This window comes from Myotis nattereri (assembly GCF_964212035.1).
Source record: "Myotis nattereri genome assembly, chromosome: 5".
Lineage (NCBI taxonomy): Eukaryota > Metazoa > Chordata > Mammalia > Chiroptera > Vespertilionidae > Myotis > Myotis nattereri.
Window position 1 is genome coordinate 76216258 of NC_138080.1, and position 19128 is coordinate 76235385.

At 51.4% G+C, this 19128-nt stretch overlaps 1 protein-coding gene and 1 pseudogene across 2 annotated transcripts in view; one reads left to right on the top strand and one right to left on the bottom strand.

The window, feature by feature from the left end:
• The window catches only part of FSTL4 (follistatin like 4), a 323738-nt gene that overhangs the window by 153173 nt on the left and 151437 nt on the right, over positions 1-19128 (bottom strand). Inside the window, exon 4 of the mRNA XM_081091526.1 lies at positions 4750-4998. Within this exon, the coding sequence (XP_080947652.1) occupies positions 4750-4998 (249 nt within the window). The remainder of the gene's footprint in view (positions 1-4749; positions 4999-19128) is intronic.
• Positions 12176-19128, top strand: part of LOC308519239 (pre-mRNA-splicing factor 38A-like) — a 61047-nt pseudogene continuing 54094 nt past the window's right edge. The window contains exons 1-2 of the transcript in view: positions 12176-12228; positions 12429-12484. The product of the transcript in view is annotated as a pre-mRNA-splicing factor 38A-like (transcript). The remainder of the gene's footprint in view (positions 12229-12428; positions 12485-19128) is intronic.

The window sequence follows — 19128 nt, forward strand, 5'->3', positions numbered from 1 at the left end:
CAGGACAGAATGTGGGTGGGGCCAGGAGGGGAAGGACAAGTGGAAAAAAATGGAAACAGGAAGAAGGTTGGAGGGTGGCGGCCAGTGCCAAGAAGCCAGGCCAGGCAGGAGGGGTCACTGCTGCTTTGTCCTGGGCTCCTCCCGTAGCTCTTTCCCCAGAGGACAGCGTGGCCTGGTGCTCTGATGTCTGGAGGCCTGTGAGTTTGGATGACACCCCCCTTTCCAGGAGGAGCCCTGGCTGGGCTTCTTGCTGGGACCCCAGGCCGGCACCTCGAAGCCTCCCCACCACCATGGCTCGGAGCGTTCCCTCCTTGGCAGGAAGCCTTCTGGGGAGCAGGACGAGGCTATCGCCTCTGCTGTGAACATGCCTGCTGCACAAACACCCCCACAGCTGTGGGTGACTGCGAAGGGCAGGCTGCAGCGCAGGGCCCGTGGGACATGGGCAGGGACTGCTTAGTGTTGTCCAGGCCTCGAGGTGCCTATCTGGGGAATGGGGAAGCTGGAGTAGCTACCTGACACCTGGTAGGCTTGGCACACAGGCCTCCTCAGCTCTCCCTTACCCGCCTGTCCGCATGTATCCCCAGCTGCTCTCCCCTATGGGACCTGCCTTCCAACCACTGGCTCCCCCCTGGGTCTGCAGGTACTTCCTGCCTGCATCTAGGATGCCCGCTCTCACCCTTCGAGATGCACCTCGAATGTCTCTTCTCCAGCTCCTTCCCTAGACGTTCCCCTTCCCCTGTCAGGCAGACAACCCCTCCCTCAGGCTCAGCTGACAGTTCCTGAGAGCCTTTCATTCATCCCAGAAACCTGCTCTAGACCTGGAATCGGGATTCTTGATTCTCCTCTTCTTTCTCTCACACCTTGCTAGGTGAGCTTGGACGACTCATTACATCTCTTTCAAAAAGCAAGGCAGCTGGAGAAGGTGGTTTAAGTTTGATCATTTGCAGGTCAAATTCCAGTCATCCGTTAAATAAAGGGCCAGCATTCTTCTTTCACCTTGCTCGCTCACTGGAGTATCCACCCCCCACCCCCTACCTGATCGCTTAGCCCGTATACGGCGTTGCCTGTGTGGGCAGGGGTCTTTCGGCCTCTTGCATCCGTCCCTCAAATGTGGCCTGATGTTTGCAACGATATCACCATCAACCTGACTGCTGTCAATTACGCTCAGAGAAGAGTGCTCACTCTTCGGGGCACTGCTCCTTGAGGTAGGTAGGATTATCATTCCCATTTTACAGATGAGGCAAGTGAGGCGCAGAGAGCTTACATGCCTCATCCAAAGAGGTGTGGTATGGCTCCATGATGGATCTGAAGCCGGTGCCCTTGAGTTTGTGCCTGCTGCCCCCTCAGCCCCATGATGCTCCCGCAGGCCCCAGCACCTACCTTCCTACAGGAGGGACTCGCTCCAGCAGAGGGAAACCCAACCCCCTAGACGCCTGCGAGTCAGGACCCTGTGCCAGGATCTCACACACCTTGGCGAGCTGGGTCTGCAGCTGAAGAGGTAACTGGCAGGAAGTGCAGAAATGCCCTGCAGGCCTGGGGCTTAATTTACGTTCCTAAAGCAACAAGACTCAGAGTAACAACAAGAAAAGAAAAAAGAAGTCTCCTTGGCAGTAAGATCTAGTTGTTCTGCTAATGCAACAAAAGGTTGGGTTTTTATTCTTGTGTTTAGTAACAACAAAAGATTTGTTGGTGAGCCTGTAGTAAATTTTTTTGTCAAAAATGAAAATTATTTCCTCTGATTTCATGAGCCTGTGCACCCCCCTCTGAAGAACCTACAGCAGCACATGGGATGAGAAGCTTGAGGTTCGTTTACGACTGAACCCCTAAGAGCCTCCTTTCTTCCATAATTTCATGGTTTGTTTGGAAACCTGCCCGACTATGACATTGTATCATCTGGGATAATACAGCCCCGGCGTGGTGAGCGATTGCTGAAAGGCCATCTCTTCTCGAACAGCGTAGGAGATAAAGCGTGAACTCAAAACCGAGTCAGAAAAAGAATTTAAAAAGCGCCAACTAGTACACAAATAGGAACCCATGTCACACGACAACTTTTAAAACACTATAAGCAGCGAACGTTACAGAGAATCCCACCCACTATCTCGGTATTCTCTGGCCGTCTTTGGGGCTGAGAACAACTAATGACTCCAATTTTGCCACAGGAAGAAAGGGATACCACATCCTACATCCTCTGAACCCCGATTTTCGGCAAGAGACCCTGCTCGGGACTTCCAGAGAGCTGGTGCCGGGGCTGCAAAGGCGAGCTGAAGCAACGATTCTGAGTTCAGTTTTGATTTCCCACATGCTAATGATCCCTAAATGATGTGGTATTTCCTTCCGAGTTCACAAGGCACCCCGTTGCCATGGCAACTGGATTGTCATACCAGAAGTTCTCTTGTCCATGGGGCTGAGAAGGTTGCAGAGTGGCGAGGCCCTGTGTCCCCATGGGGTGTGAACCCCGCCCCCTGCCCATAAGGACTTCTGGCGACAGATAAAACCTAGAGAATGAAGTCATAGCTTCTCTTTGTAAAGTCTGGTAGGACTAGAGAATGGAACAGATGATTTTAAAATTTTTATTTGTGGGGGGGAAAAAGTGTTTTTAAGTTTCCTGTATTAATAACTCCCTGGTGATTTGAGACAAAAGATAAATGATCATCAAGGAGCTCAAGATGGTATTAAAGACTACCCTGCCATTGTGGGGGCAGCACTGCGGGAAGCTGTCCTTTACACCCTCCTTTCTTCCGAGACACCCCCACCCCACCCCCACCCCCACCCTCACCCCCTCCGGCCAGGGCCTGGAGCTGACCCTTAGCCTGAGGCTGGGAAGGCTTCTCCGTGGGCCCGACCCACGGGCCAGGCCTGCAGGAAGGGCATCTCCGAGACAGCATCAGCCGACTCAGGGCCTTCCACACCCACTTTCCAACTACCAGAAGCCACCTGGGCCCAGACACGTTGCCAAGCCCTGCTGGGCAGAGCTTGCTGCTGCCTCTGAGGACCCTGTAGTTTATGCGTCTCCCTGCCCTAGGCCCAAGGCCACACGGGATTAGATGCAGGATGACAACAGGTGTCATTAATACCAACGCCTGTAACGTGCCCGCACATCTTCAGTGGTTTCTGTGAGCGTCTCATGTACTTTTCTCCACAGAGTAGGTGGGTACTGCTGGTAGCCTTGATTTTATATCTGAGAAAAGGCTCAGAGAGGTGGAGTCATGCACCCAAGACCACACAGCCGGGACGTGGCAGAGCTGAGCTGCAACCTCTGGGGGCCTCACAAGTCCTGTTCTCCACTGACAGTGACCTTTGTGGGTGGGGACTCACAAAATCTGTGCAGAACTCAACAAGTCAGGAGGATTTGGTGGATAAAGTCAATCAGCATGAAACAGAACCCGAATCTGCCCACCCCGCGCCCCATCCCTCCTGGGTTGTGTGGTGGCTGTGTTTCCCTCGCATGAAATGAGAAATGCTGTTTGAATAACCGACGGGCAGGGAGGCGGGCATACTCTGAGGCAGAAATGAAAACCTTCAGGAAGATGCAACGTGGGGGATATTGGAAACTGGAGAATGGAACATCAGTCTATAAAATGCAACACGGCCAATACAGCCAGAGCAACCGGTCAAGTGTTTGAGAGCTCACCGCTGCTGGGGACTCACAGGCACGCGCCGGGCAGTGCTCCCGGGCCAGGGACATTTTTCCTGGGCTCGTTTTGGCCTCATTTCCATAATGTGCCTCATGATTTCTGGAGCACCTCAGCATTAGCGTCATAAGCACAGCCATGAAAGGGCCCAAGGCTGTTCCCATCAGGGATAAACTTGGCTTCCCAGAGCCCCGAGTGCTCTCAGGCTCCCTGCTGCCACAGCCCGTGGCCGAGTTGGGGAGGCCCTTCACGTGAGCACAGGTGGCATGGGCAGAAGCCACAGACCTGTGCTCTACTGCTGAAACACGCCTGTCACACTGTGTACCGTGTACCGTGTACCATTCACCATTCATTGGGGCCACACCAACACGGGAATTTGCATTCTAACTCTCACACCTTCCAGCATCTGTGAGCCACTGAGTGTCTCCTTGGTGCCAGGCACTGTGCCAGGTGCTGAGAATGGATCAGGTGTGAAGAGCCCCAGGCCCTGCCCGAGGCTCTATCCCTCCAGCCGGAACTGCCACTGCCCTTCTCTTCTGACTCAACCCCAGCACGGAGCACGAACCCCTTGGCCCCGACTCCATGGACATGCTCTGATGTCCACTCAGGCCTCCTGTCTTGCGCAGGGTGTCCTGGCCAGGCCAGGCCAGGCATGGAGTGCTGCTCCACCAGCAGCCACTACAGGCCCGAGCTCGAGAGCCTGACATGCTGGGACCCACTGTGCTGGTGTCCCCCTGGCCACATGCTCTGCACAGTGGTCCTGATTCATGAGACTCTGTCCAGGGAGTACATGCCGGCCCTATCAGCACCCCGACAGGGCCCGCCCCATGTGAGTGAGAGGCCTGGGCACCACCTTGTGGCTGGTTCCTCTGTGCCCCATGGCAGCCAGGGCATCCCTGGGCCTCCCTGGATCCTGCTCTTCGAGGGCAGGTGGCCACAACAGAACCTGCATCTCCAAAATGCCACCGCTGCCACGCCGTGAAGGCCCCAGCCTTCCTCTCTCTCTGTTGCCTTTACACTTCAGCCTATAAACTCAGCACCGGGTCGGTGGTCAGAAGGGCTTTAGAAGAAGCACACCCAAAGCTCAAACCACAGGGGCCCGAAGCCGCCTTCCTACCTTTCAGGAAACAGTCCTTGCTGTGGGCGATGGCGATCTTCTTCTCCAGCAGGCACGCGGCACGGTAGAGCTCGCAGTGGTTTTCATAGAACCTCCCGTCGGAGCCGCACACGGGAACGTAGCTGGGCTTGCAGGCCTCCAGGCACCGGCACTCGGGCTCCCCCGTCTCCCGGCTGAGCGTGCACCTGCTCCCGCGGCCGCACCGCTTCTTCCCGCAGGACGACCGCAGCCAGTCGTGGTCGGAGAGCCCTGCCAGGCACACAAACACAGAGGTCAGATGCAGGCACGCGGGTGGGGTCCTGGGCGTCCTCGGTGGCGAGCAGAGGCTCCATTTGCCTGTGAGGCCGAGGCCTGGGGGCTCGGGTGCCTGAAGGAGTCCCTGCCCTCCAATAGGAGGCGGCTGTGGGTGCCAAGAGCAGTGTCCTGCAGTGTAGAGCCCGGTTTTTACGGCTCACACCAAACCTCTCAGACAGGAGCCCTGCCATCTGGAAGGGAGAAGTAGACAGGACTACATGGAGGTGGCCAAGTGCCCACGGGCCCTGCCGCCTGAGAGCAGGAGGCCTCCTAAGAGATGTGGAGGCTTGAGTCAAGCTCCCAGAACACACTGCAGGGAGGAGACCTGAGGTGAGGAGGAGCTTTGCGCAGGGGCTGAGGCGTGGGCCAGTGCAGGGGAGCAAGGTGTGGTTCCAGGGGACTGAGAAAGCCAGGCAGAGAATTTCCCATGTGTTAGACCCTGGGGAGCCGCTGCGGGATCTAGGGAGGAAGTGTAGACTGAGGAGGACGTGGTGTCAGGATGGGGCGGAGGGCGGTCAGGGCAGGGAGGCCAGAGCTCCCTGGACGCGCATCATCCGCGGTGGCGGCTGCAGCTTTCTCCACTGCCTACCCCAGGGGTGGGCAAACTTTTTGACTCGAGGGCCACAATGGGTTCTTAAACTGGACCGGAGGGCCGGAACAAAAGCATGGATGGAGTGTTTGTGTGAACTAATAAAATAATAAAAATTCAAAGTAAACATCATTCCGTAAAAGGGTACGGTTTTTTGTTTTTTTTTTTTAGTTTTATTCATTTCAAATGGGCTGGATCCGGCCCGCGGGCCGTAGTTTGCCCACGGCTGGCCTAGTCCCTCCCAGCACAGTGTTGCAGCCCTGGCAAGAAGGCTGAGAACCTGCACCCAGCACATGCCCATGATGATCTCAGGCAGTGGTGCCCAGAGCTCAGAGGGTCAAGCAGGCAGGAGGAGGGGAGACTGGCTCATGCTGAGTGGGGTCCGCTTCGTGAAAAGCCAAGCAAGTGTCTCCCACAGCATCACACACGGCCACGGGAGCCCAGGAAACTGGCTGACTGCATGTGGCATTGATGGCAACAGATAGGAAGTTGAGGATTAAAAGGGATATCAAATTAAAGCATGAATGCAGATTTCATGGCCACAGAAGTTTTGTTTTTAAGTTTTAATGAAACCTTCAAAATACTCAGCAAAACAGAATGGCCCTGGCACTCAAGCCTGCACTTCCAGCCTCAGCTCCTATCCCATGGGCTAAAATTGTCTACGGGAGGAAAAAAAAAGAACCTTCCTTTTCTTGTTTTTGGTTAAGCCTGCTTTTCATCATTATAGATTTGAAAGGAAAAGAATCAGTTATCGGTAGATTAAGTGCTTGATTCAATAACTCATTTAAATTCCTCCGGCCTTGGCAAGCTAAGAAATATTGACTTTTTCTTGAATCATAATAAACTAGAAGGTCAAAATATCTCCAAGCAGTGTAAAAGTGCGGATCCTACGCGGGCGAGTGAATGTCCTTTATCCACTCCGCTAATTGCTCGCGTGTCACCGCGAAGGCTCCGTGGCCTTCAGCAGCCGCAGTGCACAGCTTCCTGTCAAGGCTGATGGCAGAGGGAGGGGGGCTCTGGGCTGGAGGCCCCCACCCCGGTGTTTATGGCTGCTTCACCACAAAGTGTGTTTGATGAGCCTGATTCCTGGAAAATGGGTTACCCGGGAAAGCGCTGGCGGCTACTAGAAGAAACTAACAGCTGTGCAAAGGTCAGCATTTCCTTCTTCCTGCACACCGGGCCAGGACACAGCGCATTGCCATTGCATCGCCGTTTTAATAAACTGCCGTGTGTGATGGAAAGGGCACCCACTAATTGCTCCATTTGGAAAAGAAACAAGAGTCAAGGTTTCTGAGTCTGTGGTCTCTTTGGCTTCCGCTGTGCTGCCCACCCAGGCTGTGCTCTTGACGCATAAATCAGCTCCACCTCACACCTGGGGTCCCTTTCCTGCCATCTCCGCTCCAAGTGCCCCTCTCTGAATCCTCCTGCCCCATAGTGTCTGCCGCACTCTCCGGCCTCTGGAGACCCCTCAGGGGCAGGGCCTTTGTCCTCACATGGCCCCTGTACACTCACGTTTTAAGAAACCCAACAGTTTTAAAAGCTGATCTCCTTAACGCAGATGTTGCCACTGCTCAGACCCCAGGCTAGAGGCTGAGATGATGAGGGTGGGGAGGGTCACCCATGCAGTGACCTTCTGAGGGATGCATCTCCCCTGGCCTTCTCCAAGGGGGCAGGAGGGAAGCTGGAAGGATGGTGGCACAAAGGGGACAGGCGTCCTTGAAGGTGGGCTTTCTGGGGCAAGGGCACCAGAGTCTGGAGACCACCAGAGCCAGCTCGGTCTGGACAGGGAGAACCCCCCTCCCGACCCTTTCTCCTTAGAATCACCCGCAGGCACAACCACAGTGAACGCCTCGGGAGAGCAGCACAGCATGTGGTGCTGCCAATGCCCACGCTTCATTCGCTCACAGTGTGACTGAGGCCATCGTGTTCAGAAAACGTGCCCGCCAGGGCTCGTGGAAGTGCAAAACACTCAGGTTCTCTCTGACATGGAATCAGCTGTCAGCAGATCATTGATTCCTCATATTTGCAATTAAGGTAAACGTCGCTTTAAAGCCTTGCCCTGCCGCTTCCCGGCCTGCGGACAACCAGCCTGCACCAAGCTAGGAACACCGCACACCAGGACGGGCCTGGCCACAGAGACGCCCACAAACCGTGGCTTCCTCATTAAACAAGCCCCTGTCACAACTGCCTCCTTATTATTAAAACAGGATGGATTTAAAGGGGTTCTCCTTGTCCAGAGCGAGCTTTGGTGGTCTCTGAAGTCCCTCCCTACCGGGATGATGCTAAAATAGCAGTGGGAAAGGTAACCAGATGAGACCGCCTGCAACTGCCCCAGTGTTGACGAGGCAACCATGATGCATGCAAAAGACATAACCTGTTTAATTTATAGTCATCAAGAAAGTCGTTTACCTGGGTGAGAAACTGATCATCGTACCAAATAAGCTGCTTTTCCACACTCATTGAATTTACTGAACATGATCAGAAATGGGAATTGTTACACGAAAGTTATGACAGGAGGAGAAACAAGTCCGTTTGTACCAGTCAGAGCTGCAGACTTCCTCTGTGCTTCAGGTAAGGAGTCTCCATTCGAGCCTCACGGACATGGGACGGACAACTCAGAGTGTAGGTGGGTCCTATTCCTTCACCCAAGCAGGAAGTCTCTCTCACCACTGACTGCACCAGAGCACAGACAACCGGTTCCTTGGCACAGAGGAAACCTATGCCAGGTCCCCTCTCAGGACTGTGCCCTGGATTGCACATGAGAGGAGGCCCATTACTTTCCACTTTGGGATGCTAAATTGCCTGCAAGCATGTTTGTCCAGTGCATCATCTCTGTCTGAGAACTCGTCCTCGCCTTGACTCCTGAGGAGAGCCCCTCTCCTTACACGGCCTTGGGAGGTGCCCACTCCAGGTCTCATCAGCAGCACTGCCTAGGCCTCCTCCTGCAGGCCCTCAGACCCCAGCAGAGGACTGTCTGACCCCCCTACCAACCACCCCCCCCCCCCCGCCCCACCCCACACACACCATAGAGCCACAGTGAGGTGACTTCTGGCTCTAAGGTGGCCGCATACTCAGCAAGGCCCAACGCAGATGGGAACGGCGGGACGTGGATGCAGAGGCATGCGCAGTGCCCAGAGCCAGCCACCTTCCACGCTGCCTGTCCTGAACCCCAGCCTGGCACAACAGGCTCCACCTTCTGCAGACAGAAGGCACTGCAGACAGGAACCACGTGCCCACCACCAGCAGACACAGCTGGATTACAGGCTTTCTTTTCTGTTTATCATATAAACTCACCAGGGGCTGTAGCCCATAGCCTGGGTCAGGGTCGGGTTGTTTGCAGACCCAAAGCTGAGGGCCTGCCTTTAGAAGAGCAGTGTGTGTACAGAGGTGTGTAGACATGTGGTGTGTGCCATCCGGGAGCTGCAGGTAATGGTCCCAGTACTCCCTTCCCCCACCCTCCCAAGATGACTTACTCTCTCAGCCATGCCCAAGGTGGTCCTCAGACAGAATACGTGGTCAATGTCAACTCCCTCATTGCAGAGACCACCCAAGTGCCTGGGACATGGCGGCAGAATTTGGGTTTGTGTGAGAGCCAGGCAGAGCCCCGGCAAGCCAGTCAGTGTAGCTTCTATGCCCATGTGGATGGGTGGTAACAATGAGGCACTTCAGGAGAGCCTGACAGCTCTCCACCCACCGACTCATCCAACATATTTTGGAGCTCCTCCTATGTGCCAGACCCAACTCTAGGTGCTGGGACACAAAGCAGATGAGGGCATTGTCCTCCGGACACTTACATGGCAGCGTAGGAAGACAGAGTGTGAAGAGGAAAACAAGCCAATAAAGACACGTGGGCTGTGATAAATGCCAGAAAGGAAATAAACAGGTGGCTGAGCAGGCCAGAGCTCATCTGGAGGTCAGGGAAGCCTCGTGGAAGAGGTGAGATTTGACCTGAGACCTGAAAGTGAGGGGTAGAGCCCAGGGACAGGAGAGTGGAGCAGCCTGGGGCCCTGCAGCCCATGGGAAGAGCCAGGGGTTGGCCCAGGAAGAGGCCTGGCCCACATGGTCCCGTTCAGAGCAGATCCCGCCCAGCTGACCCAGTCTGCAGGGAGCCGTGACTGCAGAGGCAAAGTTACCACCTTGCCTCACTGTCCCCTTGGAAAAGTGGGGTGACTGGTTGCCTGGAAGCCTTTCTTGGCCCCTGGGAACTGAGTGTTGGGGGGAGGTCCTGTCTCTAGTCCTAGCTGCGAAGGCCAGTCCTCAGACACTCCCGTAAGTCACAGGGCTCTTGGCACCTCCCAGGCTGCAGGTGGGAGGAGAGCAGCCCTCCTGGGCTCTCACCTCCGGTCACCTTGGTGGGAACCTTCACATCCTCCGGGTGCCCTGGGTGCTGGGGCTGCTTCAGGTCCAGTCTGCCCTGTAAAGTCTCATTCACACTCAAGTATTAGGAAGAAAATGTGTAGTTCCTCCCAGGGGAAGTGCATTCCTAGCACCAGCCAGTGAGGGCAAAGCTTACAGAAACTGCTGAGCACTGAGGCATGTCAGGCAGGCATCATGCCAACACTTAGATACATAGGTGGGCTCATCTGATCGTCATTTATAGCTCTGGGAAGTAAACACACAGGCCTCACTCTGAGGCATGTGTACATGCCCATTTTACAGATTAAGAAATATGAGTCAAGAAGTGGCTTGCTTATGGTCAGACAGCAAGCAGGCTGTAGATGTGTAGAGTCTCACTCCAAATTGCTCAGACTTGGGATCATCTGCTCAGCTGGGGACAGGGTCCCTGCTTGAAGGAACTCATGCCAGGAGGGTCCAGATGCCCATGGTTTGAGCGTCTCCAATCATGTGCTTCATGAAAGCAGAATTTTGACGAGGCCTGACCAAATTCTCCAACATCAGCATGCCTGGCTATCGATCTCTGCTCTCACACACCTCGAGAAGTGTGTGCAGCTGGGAGGCCAATTAAGCTACTCTGAGGGCAGGAGGTGTACCGTGTGACAGGAGGAAGCTGTGCTTGGATCTTTGAACATCCCAGGCCCAAACCCCCTCCTTGTCATGCACAGACACCTGGTCACCTGCCCTCCATTATCATGTCTCTCAGCTTTAGTGTCTCCCTGCCCCCTCCCTTACCTTTTCCCCTGAAATTGTTCTGTCACTGCTGGGCAGATGTGATATCTTCCTGATGACCACAGAGCAGAGCCCAAACCAAGGCAATCGTGTGCTTCTCAAAAGCAGAATTTTGACCAGCTCTGAAAGCCCTGACCAAGTTCTCAGTGCCCAGAGCTTAACAGAAACACACGGTTACCCACTGCCGGCGGGAACATAACCTGCCTTGTGCACTGCTCACAGGTCCCAAACTGCGGGCTCACACACTGGCTTCCAAACTAACCACCAAGCCAGAGTCAGAAATGCATGGAACGTCGGGAGGGCAGGAAGCCCTTTCACCTGGGGGTGGACTCTCAGTTCTGCCTCAGGAGTCTGTACCCAACCAACCCTGGATCAACCGGAGCACGGACGAGGCTCCTGCAGGCGCCCAACTCCCTGCTCAGGGCTTTTGGAGGTGGTGATTTCCGACCGCAGGTGAACACAAGTGCCAAATATTCCTATAAATACTTAAAATCACGACTCTCAGGGAAATATAAGCGAGCCTGAGTTAAAGATTTGTTCGACTTGTTAAGGAGGGGACGGGCAGGAGAAGTGAAGGAGATCTGTGGGGGTGGAGGAGATGCTTAGGTGAGACACATAATTGGTTAATGACCTACAGGGCAAGAACACCATAACCTTTGGGGTCATTTTTCTATCAGAAAGAAAGAGTTTGCATCTTTACTGGACACAAATCTACAAGTTAATGTGTAATTGCATAGTCTGGGCCTTTACTCAGCAGTAAGCTGCCTGAACAAACCCCTAGCCCAGACAGTACATGATCCCGGGTGGGTCTGTGCAATGATGCTCGAGTATGACATGGGGAGGACTTGCCACACCAACCCTCTGCCTCATTCCCAAGTCTCAGATAATTTCCCCAATACACAAAGTGCCTACAGTGACACATGGCGTCTGAGTGGGCTGCCAAGGACTGTCATCCTTTCCCCTACCCGGGGCGCCTCCTTCCTTTGGAGCCCCCAGCCGAGTACAAAAAGACCCCAGGAGAGAGGCAGTGAGGCCCCAACACCTAACTCAGCTTTGCTGGGACGGATAAGAACTCTCATGTGTCAGAGGCACGTGGTGGGGCGAGCGGATGACGCAGGACTGCGTCACCATCGTGGGAGCTGCGTCAGAACTCCTCCAGGGCTCACGTGTGTGCAGCTGGGTTTCAAGTAACACACGGGTAGACCTCGGAACGGACGCTGGTCCTCGTTAGCTCTGTGGCCCAGGCAAGTCCCCTACCCTCTCTTCCCTCTAATTTAAAATGAGGAGATCAATGGTTTGCTGCTTACAGGATTAAACAAGAGAATTCATGTCAGGAGCTGGGTACACAGTAAGTGCTCAGTTGGTGCTGGGTTGACTACCTCGGACTGAAAGCTAAGCAGCCATTTGGTTTTACCGATGCGAGTATACACTGTGGGCTGGTCCGTGTTCAAGTCTGACTTAGTGAAAAGGTGAGCGTGTTTGCTTTGGAAGCATGGACTGGTTTTAAAAGGCAGACTTGGAATAGCACGCTTCAAATATCTCAAGGAAATGCTTCCCTTGCAAGTTTCCCTGCTTCAGGCATTTGCTTGACCGGGGTAGACTCTGCCCAGCTTCTGAGCTGAGAGCATCTGAAAGTGACCAGAACTGACCCGTAGCCCAAACTCCGCAGGTTCCACTGGACATCTCGGGTGGTGCCAGGCAGCGAGCAGGGCCCTGAGCTGCCAGGTGAGCCGGCCTTGGTTTCACAGGCAGCCCACACACGGCCCAGTCCCGCAGATGCCTCGGGCCCACTCACACAGTCAGGTCTGGTGTTTCTCTTCCTTCCGGGTGCCCTTTGCTCTGCTGTGCCATTTCCCCCTCTACACTGTGTGATGACAGTACTGCCACCTGACCCACGACTTCTAGAGCTTTCTCCCCACGGCCTCCCACAGGCGTTCTCCACTTAATCCGAGCTCCCAGGCTGATGGCCTGGAGGTTTCCCCGGCTGCTGGCCAGCACTCGGCACTTGTCACCGCAAAGCTCAGTAGGCTCCTCAGACAGAACAGCAGGCCCTGGGGCAGGGCCCGCAGCAGCCCAACCTCACAGTCATCCATGCTCGGAGCCGCAGACAGGTGGTCTCTGCGGTTTTAGGACAAGGACCGGGTTCTACTTCTTATGTTCGGAGCTCAGCACAGGGCCTGGCACAGAGTAGGCTGCGGAAGATACCGGGTGAAAAGTGAACCTGGGGAAGACACTGCAGAGACCCCAGATTGAAGGCTGGGGGTCTGAGTAATCAGAAATGAATGGTTTTAAAGAAACAGGCAGGCCTGACCGGTTTGGCTCAGTGGATAGAGCGTCGGCCTGCGGACTGAAGGGTCCCGGGTTCGATTCTGGTCAAGGGCATGTACCTTGGTTGCGGGCACATCCCCAGTGGGGAGTGTGCAGGAGGCAGCTGATCGATGTTTCTCTCTCATCGATGTTTCTAACTATCCCTCTCCCTTCCTCTCTGTAAAAAGTCAATACAATATATTTTTTTAAAAAAGAGAAAGAAACAGGCAGGGTGACACGCTGAGCAGTAAGGGTGGAGGTTGCGGAAAGCATTGGGTGAGAGTCCACAGACCGGGGTTCTACCAACGCAGTAGAACCAACTCACATGTGAGCCTCGGTTTCCTTATCAGACATGAGGAGGTTGTGTAGAGATTCCTTGAGTTGGAAATATAAGCTCACACCTGTGAATTTAGGATGTACATCAAAGCCTGTGCTCTGGCTTGCATGCCTTCTGGTTAGAATAAAATGACAATAATCTCTTCTGTTCCTTTTTACCTCCATTTGCCCTACTATTATTATTATATTTTTGGTAATCCTCACCTAAGGCTATTTTTCCATTGAGTTTAGAGAGAGTGGAAAGGAGGGGGAGAGAGAGAGGGAGAGACATGGATGTGAGAGAGACACATCGACTGGTTGCCTCCCACATGCCCCCGACCGGGGCCAGGGATTGAGCCTGCAACCGAGACACGTGCTCTTGATCGGAATCAAACCCAGGACCCTTCAGTCCGCAGCCAATGCGCTATCCACTGAGCCAAACCCGCTAGGGCTGCACTGACTTTGACAGGTTATTTCTGAGACTTTCTTGGGAAGAAAAGCTGCATAAAAATGGGAAGCATAATAGGATTCTTGCCTCTGGGAGAGTGTCTCTTACAAAATGGTTTTGTTTTAGAGCACTTCCTCCAAACACATTCCTATCCCCAAGTCCCTGTTCTTTGCCTAAAGCCTCTTCAGTCTGCATCTGTCTTATCCTCTGTCACCAGAGCCCTCATTTTCCCTCCTGGCACCTCGCTCCCTTGTCACGTTTGCTCCTCAGGGCCCCCTGCATCTCCGGCTTCGAGTTGAAGGACAGATGTTGCTCTCTCAATGGGTCTTCACTCTCCCGCTGATGCCTCATTACTGGGTTCTTTCCTGCTTCTCCACCAACTAACGATTCCAGGCCGCCTCGGGCTGCCTCCAATTATTTCCAGGATTCTTGCGGAGACACTCAGGGTGAGCACGGTGATGCTCCCCGCACCTTCCACTCCAGACTTCCGAGCACGGAGGGGACGCTCCCCCCTCCCAGGGTCCACACCGCAGGCCCCTTGTCTCAGATGTGTCTCACAACCAGAGACAATGACACCCTCTTTTTGATTATTCTTTTAAAGAAGAAAAGATGGAGCTCAATTACAATATCTAATACGAGCACAGAAAAATTTGGTATTTCTAACCAGAAGGGTGTCAATTTCTCCTCTCCAAGATCTGCCCTTATCTCTCAGTGAGATTCGCAGCCATAAAAATATGCACTGGGTGATATCAAAACAAAGCTGAGTCACAGTATCAAGTAGACAATTTCACTTTTTCTCTTCTCTTCTCGGCTCTCGCCCTCAGGCTCGCCTGAGCCAAATCTCGCTGAGGCCTCTGGCAGGCGGGCCCCGGGCTCAGGGGAGGCTGGCTTTCTTGGGTGGGCTGTGTCTGCTCCACCTCCGAGACCAGGAGAGCACGTGCTGACCAGACAGTAGGAGGCTTTTTCCAAGTGTCTCCACAGGAGCCTGACAACCTGTCTACTCCCAGACAGAGCCCCCCAGCTCAGGCACCACCTGTGGGACCTCTACTTCCTCCTGTTACTTCATGTCTGAGCTTGAGCCCCAGGGAGCCGGCAGTAGAAAATACCCATCTACACAAGGGGGTCCGGCCTCCGGAGAGGGAAGCATGACCAGAATTGGAGCTGCTGCAGGAGGAGGATGACAACATCAGCAGACACAGCAAAGTATCAAAACTCTAGAAGTGAGTGTAGCAAAACAGAGGGTTTCCGCCTGCTGGCGTGGCTCAGTGGTTGAGCACTGACCTATGAACTAGGAGATCATGGTTCGGTTCCTGGTGGGGGCACATGCCCAGGTTACAGGCTCAATCCCCAGCAAGGGGGTGTATAAGAGGCAGCCGATCAATGATTCTCTCATCATTGATGTTTCTCTCTCTCCCTCTCCTTTTCTCTCTGAAATCAATTAAAAATTTTTTTTTTTTTTAAAAAAGAGGGTTCCCAAGAAAACCATGCATTTGAACCAAAAAGAAAACAAAGGAATTTAAGGAAAGAATGGTCCCTACTGAGGGTCACATTAGTGGCCTCCGAGATTAAGCAGAGGACATATATCAAAACCCAGAGCCAAAACAGAACTAAAAAGCCCTAAGATACAGCAGTTATTCCAAATTAAAGTGTTAAGCAAAAAGGAAAGATGGAAAACTCCTTAAATGTGTCATTGTAAATGGCCAACCACAATTTTAATGAAAGTAGGAGCCAGACAGGGGTATCTGTCCTCACCATTTTTTATTTGAAAAGGAAGGATGATAGCACATGAAAATGAAATAATCAGTAAAAATTCAGAAAAGGCAACTAACAACGACCTCTTCTTCCTAGGTGTGTATCCGTGTACTTAGAACACCAAGAGACCAGTGAAAAACGTTAAAATCGGGAGAGGATTATGATGAGGTGGTTGGACAGGTGATAAATATGCCAAAATTAATCATTCTTCTCTTCATTAGCAATAAACATTTCGAAATGGAAAAGGTAAAATAGTCCACTCATAATAATGGCAAAAACCATAAAATATTTATGAATAAATTTAACAAGGGAAGCCACAGGACTGATATGAAAAAGACTATAAAACCTTATTGAAGGTCATAAAATAAGACTTGAACAAATGCAAAGACACTTCTTATTCTTGGGTGGGAAGATGCTACCATAAATTTATAAATCTAAGGAAATCCTTTTGGAATTGGATAAAATGACCTTAAGAAGATCATTTAGAAGAGTCAGTGCCCCCGATAACCGAGACAAATAAGAGGGGGAAGAGTGAAGGGAGATGTGTCGTACCGGAGGTCAGAACATCAAACCAGAAAGCTGCTGTGTTCATGTCAATAGGATATTGACCTAGAAACAGACAAGTCAATGCAAATCTGACAGGAAAAAAGAGAGGACCCAGAAACAAATCCCACTACATATGAAAATTTGCTGTATGACAAGAGTGACCACTGCATTGGGAAAATGAGTCATTTGATAAATGACTAGCTCCCCACCTGGCATTAAATGACATTGAAACCCCATTTCACACCGCATAAAAATAAAACTCAAATAACTATCAATTACTCTTGTTGAATAACGAGTAGCTATGAAAGAATATGACACACTTTGCGGACAGCATCGGCACTGTGGTACAAGGAACAACTATGGACTCACGCAGTTCCCGTTTAAAGAAAAAGAATCGTTTTATTAGTTTTGAAATGTTCCTGTTTCCAATTCCGTTCCCTCACTTCCACTCAGAGGTAACCACTACCCCGAATTTTGTGTTTATTATTCGTTCGCTTTTCTTTGCAGTTTGAGCTCATCTTTGTATTTCTACACAATGCATTGCTTGGTTTACATGTTTTTGAACACTATAAATATGAAGGCACCATACTGGTTGTATGGAGACTTACTTCATTTGCTCTTACACTGTTTTGTTTCATCCACATCTTTGCGTATACCTGTGATTCTTTCATTTTCACTCACAGTGCCCATTGTGTGCACATATTATTAGTATTTATTTGGTTTACATTAAATTGTTTATTGCCTTTTTCTATGGTTCTCTTTCTTTTGTTTCCGTATTCAGAGCTGAATACTTCATCTTTTTTTTTTTTTTTTCTATTCATAACCTTGCCATTGTAGATATAACCCTTTGGGGTCCCAGGTTTATATGGGGAGTGGGGAAAACTTTCCAAATACTTCCACCTTCCGAGGGCTTTGGGATTGGTCCTTGCGATCCTGGATCGTGCAGGGTATGTACACCAAAGCTGAAGCTCACCCAGTCGGACAAAAGGCCTCAAGGTCAAGACAGCTTCACAGTTACTTTACTTCTCTGGGTTCCTGATGTCACTTGCTTTTCAAGCCTCTTAAGTATTTAGTATTTTTCTTACTAGCACATCAATGCTTAAAAGGATTTAAAACATATTTATCTGCCATGTTGCCAGAGGCAGAAGTCAGATGATGACTTTAAAAAATAGATCCAACAATTAAAAAAAAGCACTTTGAGATCAATACAGGGATATGATCTTCAACACACCACCACTGGGCCCTTTGGCGAGTGGCTGGGAACAGTTCCTGCGGCAGCGGAGACTCAGGAAGGGCGGGGTCAGGGCAAGGTCACCTGTCTTAATTTTCCTGCGTGTTTAAAGCAAATTTAAACTCGTCTATCTCCAGGAATGTAAACAATAAAGAGAAGTCTGTGAACGGGGTGCCATGGAGAAAAGAAAGAAAAGGACAGGTGTCACTAATAGCCTGGGCGCCTCCCTGCCACCTCCAAACCCGGGGTGGGGGCCTCTCAGGAGCAGTGCTTTCCTGCAGGCTCTGGGGACAGACGCCAGGTCAGCGACTGACCCCTTTTGTTCCACTTCCAAGAAGAGAAATAAAAAAGACCGAGCAGAGTTTGAAGCACCTTCTAGCCAGCAATGCCTTGCTTCAGGCAGGCCCCACACAGTGTGGGTCCAACCAATCATGTCATCTGATCTCTAGTGGATTTGGGTCAGAACAAGCTGTTTGGGACCGGTCCTGCACTCCTGAGGCAGTCGCATCAGAAAGTGGGGCTTTACTCTCATTGACATATTTCTTCCTAAACCCCAGGCAGAAGTCATTCTGTCGTCAGTATTGGCTCAATCGGACTTAGAGTGGCAATATCAGACAACATTAAAAAGGAAAAAAACACTTCTAAGCAGGTCATATTAACCAAAGCAAATTTATCTTTGATTCGTGACAACAAGCACACTTATTACCACAACCCTAAACAGGTCAGAATGACATCTGTTCTTTTATTCCAAGCAGAGAATAACAATTTTTTTTTAAATCTTCGAAAAAGTCACAGTTAGGAGGAAGGCAGCAGAGCATGGTGGTGGCCAAAGGGGTCAGGCCTCACAAGGAAAAGGACCCAAGGGGTGGTGGCCCAGTTGGTTCTGGTAGGCAGGCGAGTTGGGTGATGGCAACATGGGATTAGGCCCCACAGGAAGGTGGCTGAGCGGGGCAGCAGCACGTGGGGTAAGGAGATGATTTATATATGGGGGAACCTAGCAACAAGTAAATATATTTATGAAAGTAGGAACTAGTTTTCTCACTGAAGAAGAGAGTTATAGACATGCAACAGGGGAAGCTAGAGGGAACTGCGTGGTTGCTTGGATTGGCACTGGAGGTATTGATGTGAGCGCCTGCTTCTCAAGATCTATGCGTTTGCATATGCATGTACATTTATGTGTGTCTTACATCTCTTCTCTGAGAGGATCTGAGAGCAGCAAAACCCCAGTAGCAAGGAGCACATTGAATTCTCATGTCTTGGTTTCTAAACGCAATTGACCACTAAGGGAACCAACACTTTCTGAAGGAATGGCTTATTCCAGGGAAGAGGCAAGGAAAGCATAAGAATAGTCCAGAACATCTTGCTGGGCCAGGAAGGAAGGAGGCACTTCAAATCATGGGACATGTCAAAAGGACACAGAAGCCAGTCGGAAGCAGTGCCCATTGGCCAAACCTAGGACACTGGAGCGTAAAAATAAACAATGATAGTACTTGATAATATCCTATCACATAAACAAAAATCCACAAATCCACACGGATTTTTAAAAAGTGAGCAAATAAATGGGAAAAGGAAAAAAAAACCTCTTTCTTATAGAATGTCAGCTAATAAATGTAGAAGAAACGATGGAACTAGAAAAATTCAATTTGGCCATCATGATGTCCTAATTAACTCAGGAATAAAAATATCAACAAATTGTAAAATTAGTGGGTGAAAGTTAGAAGAATAACAGGATATTTACATGATTTCAAAGTGTCTCAGCATAAAACTTGT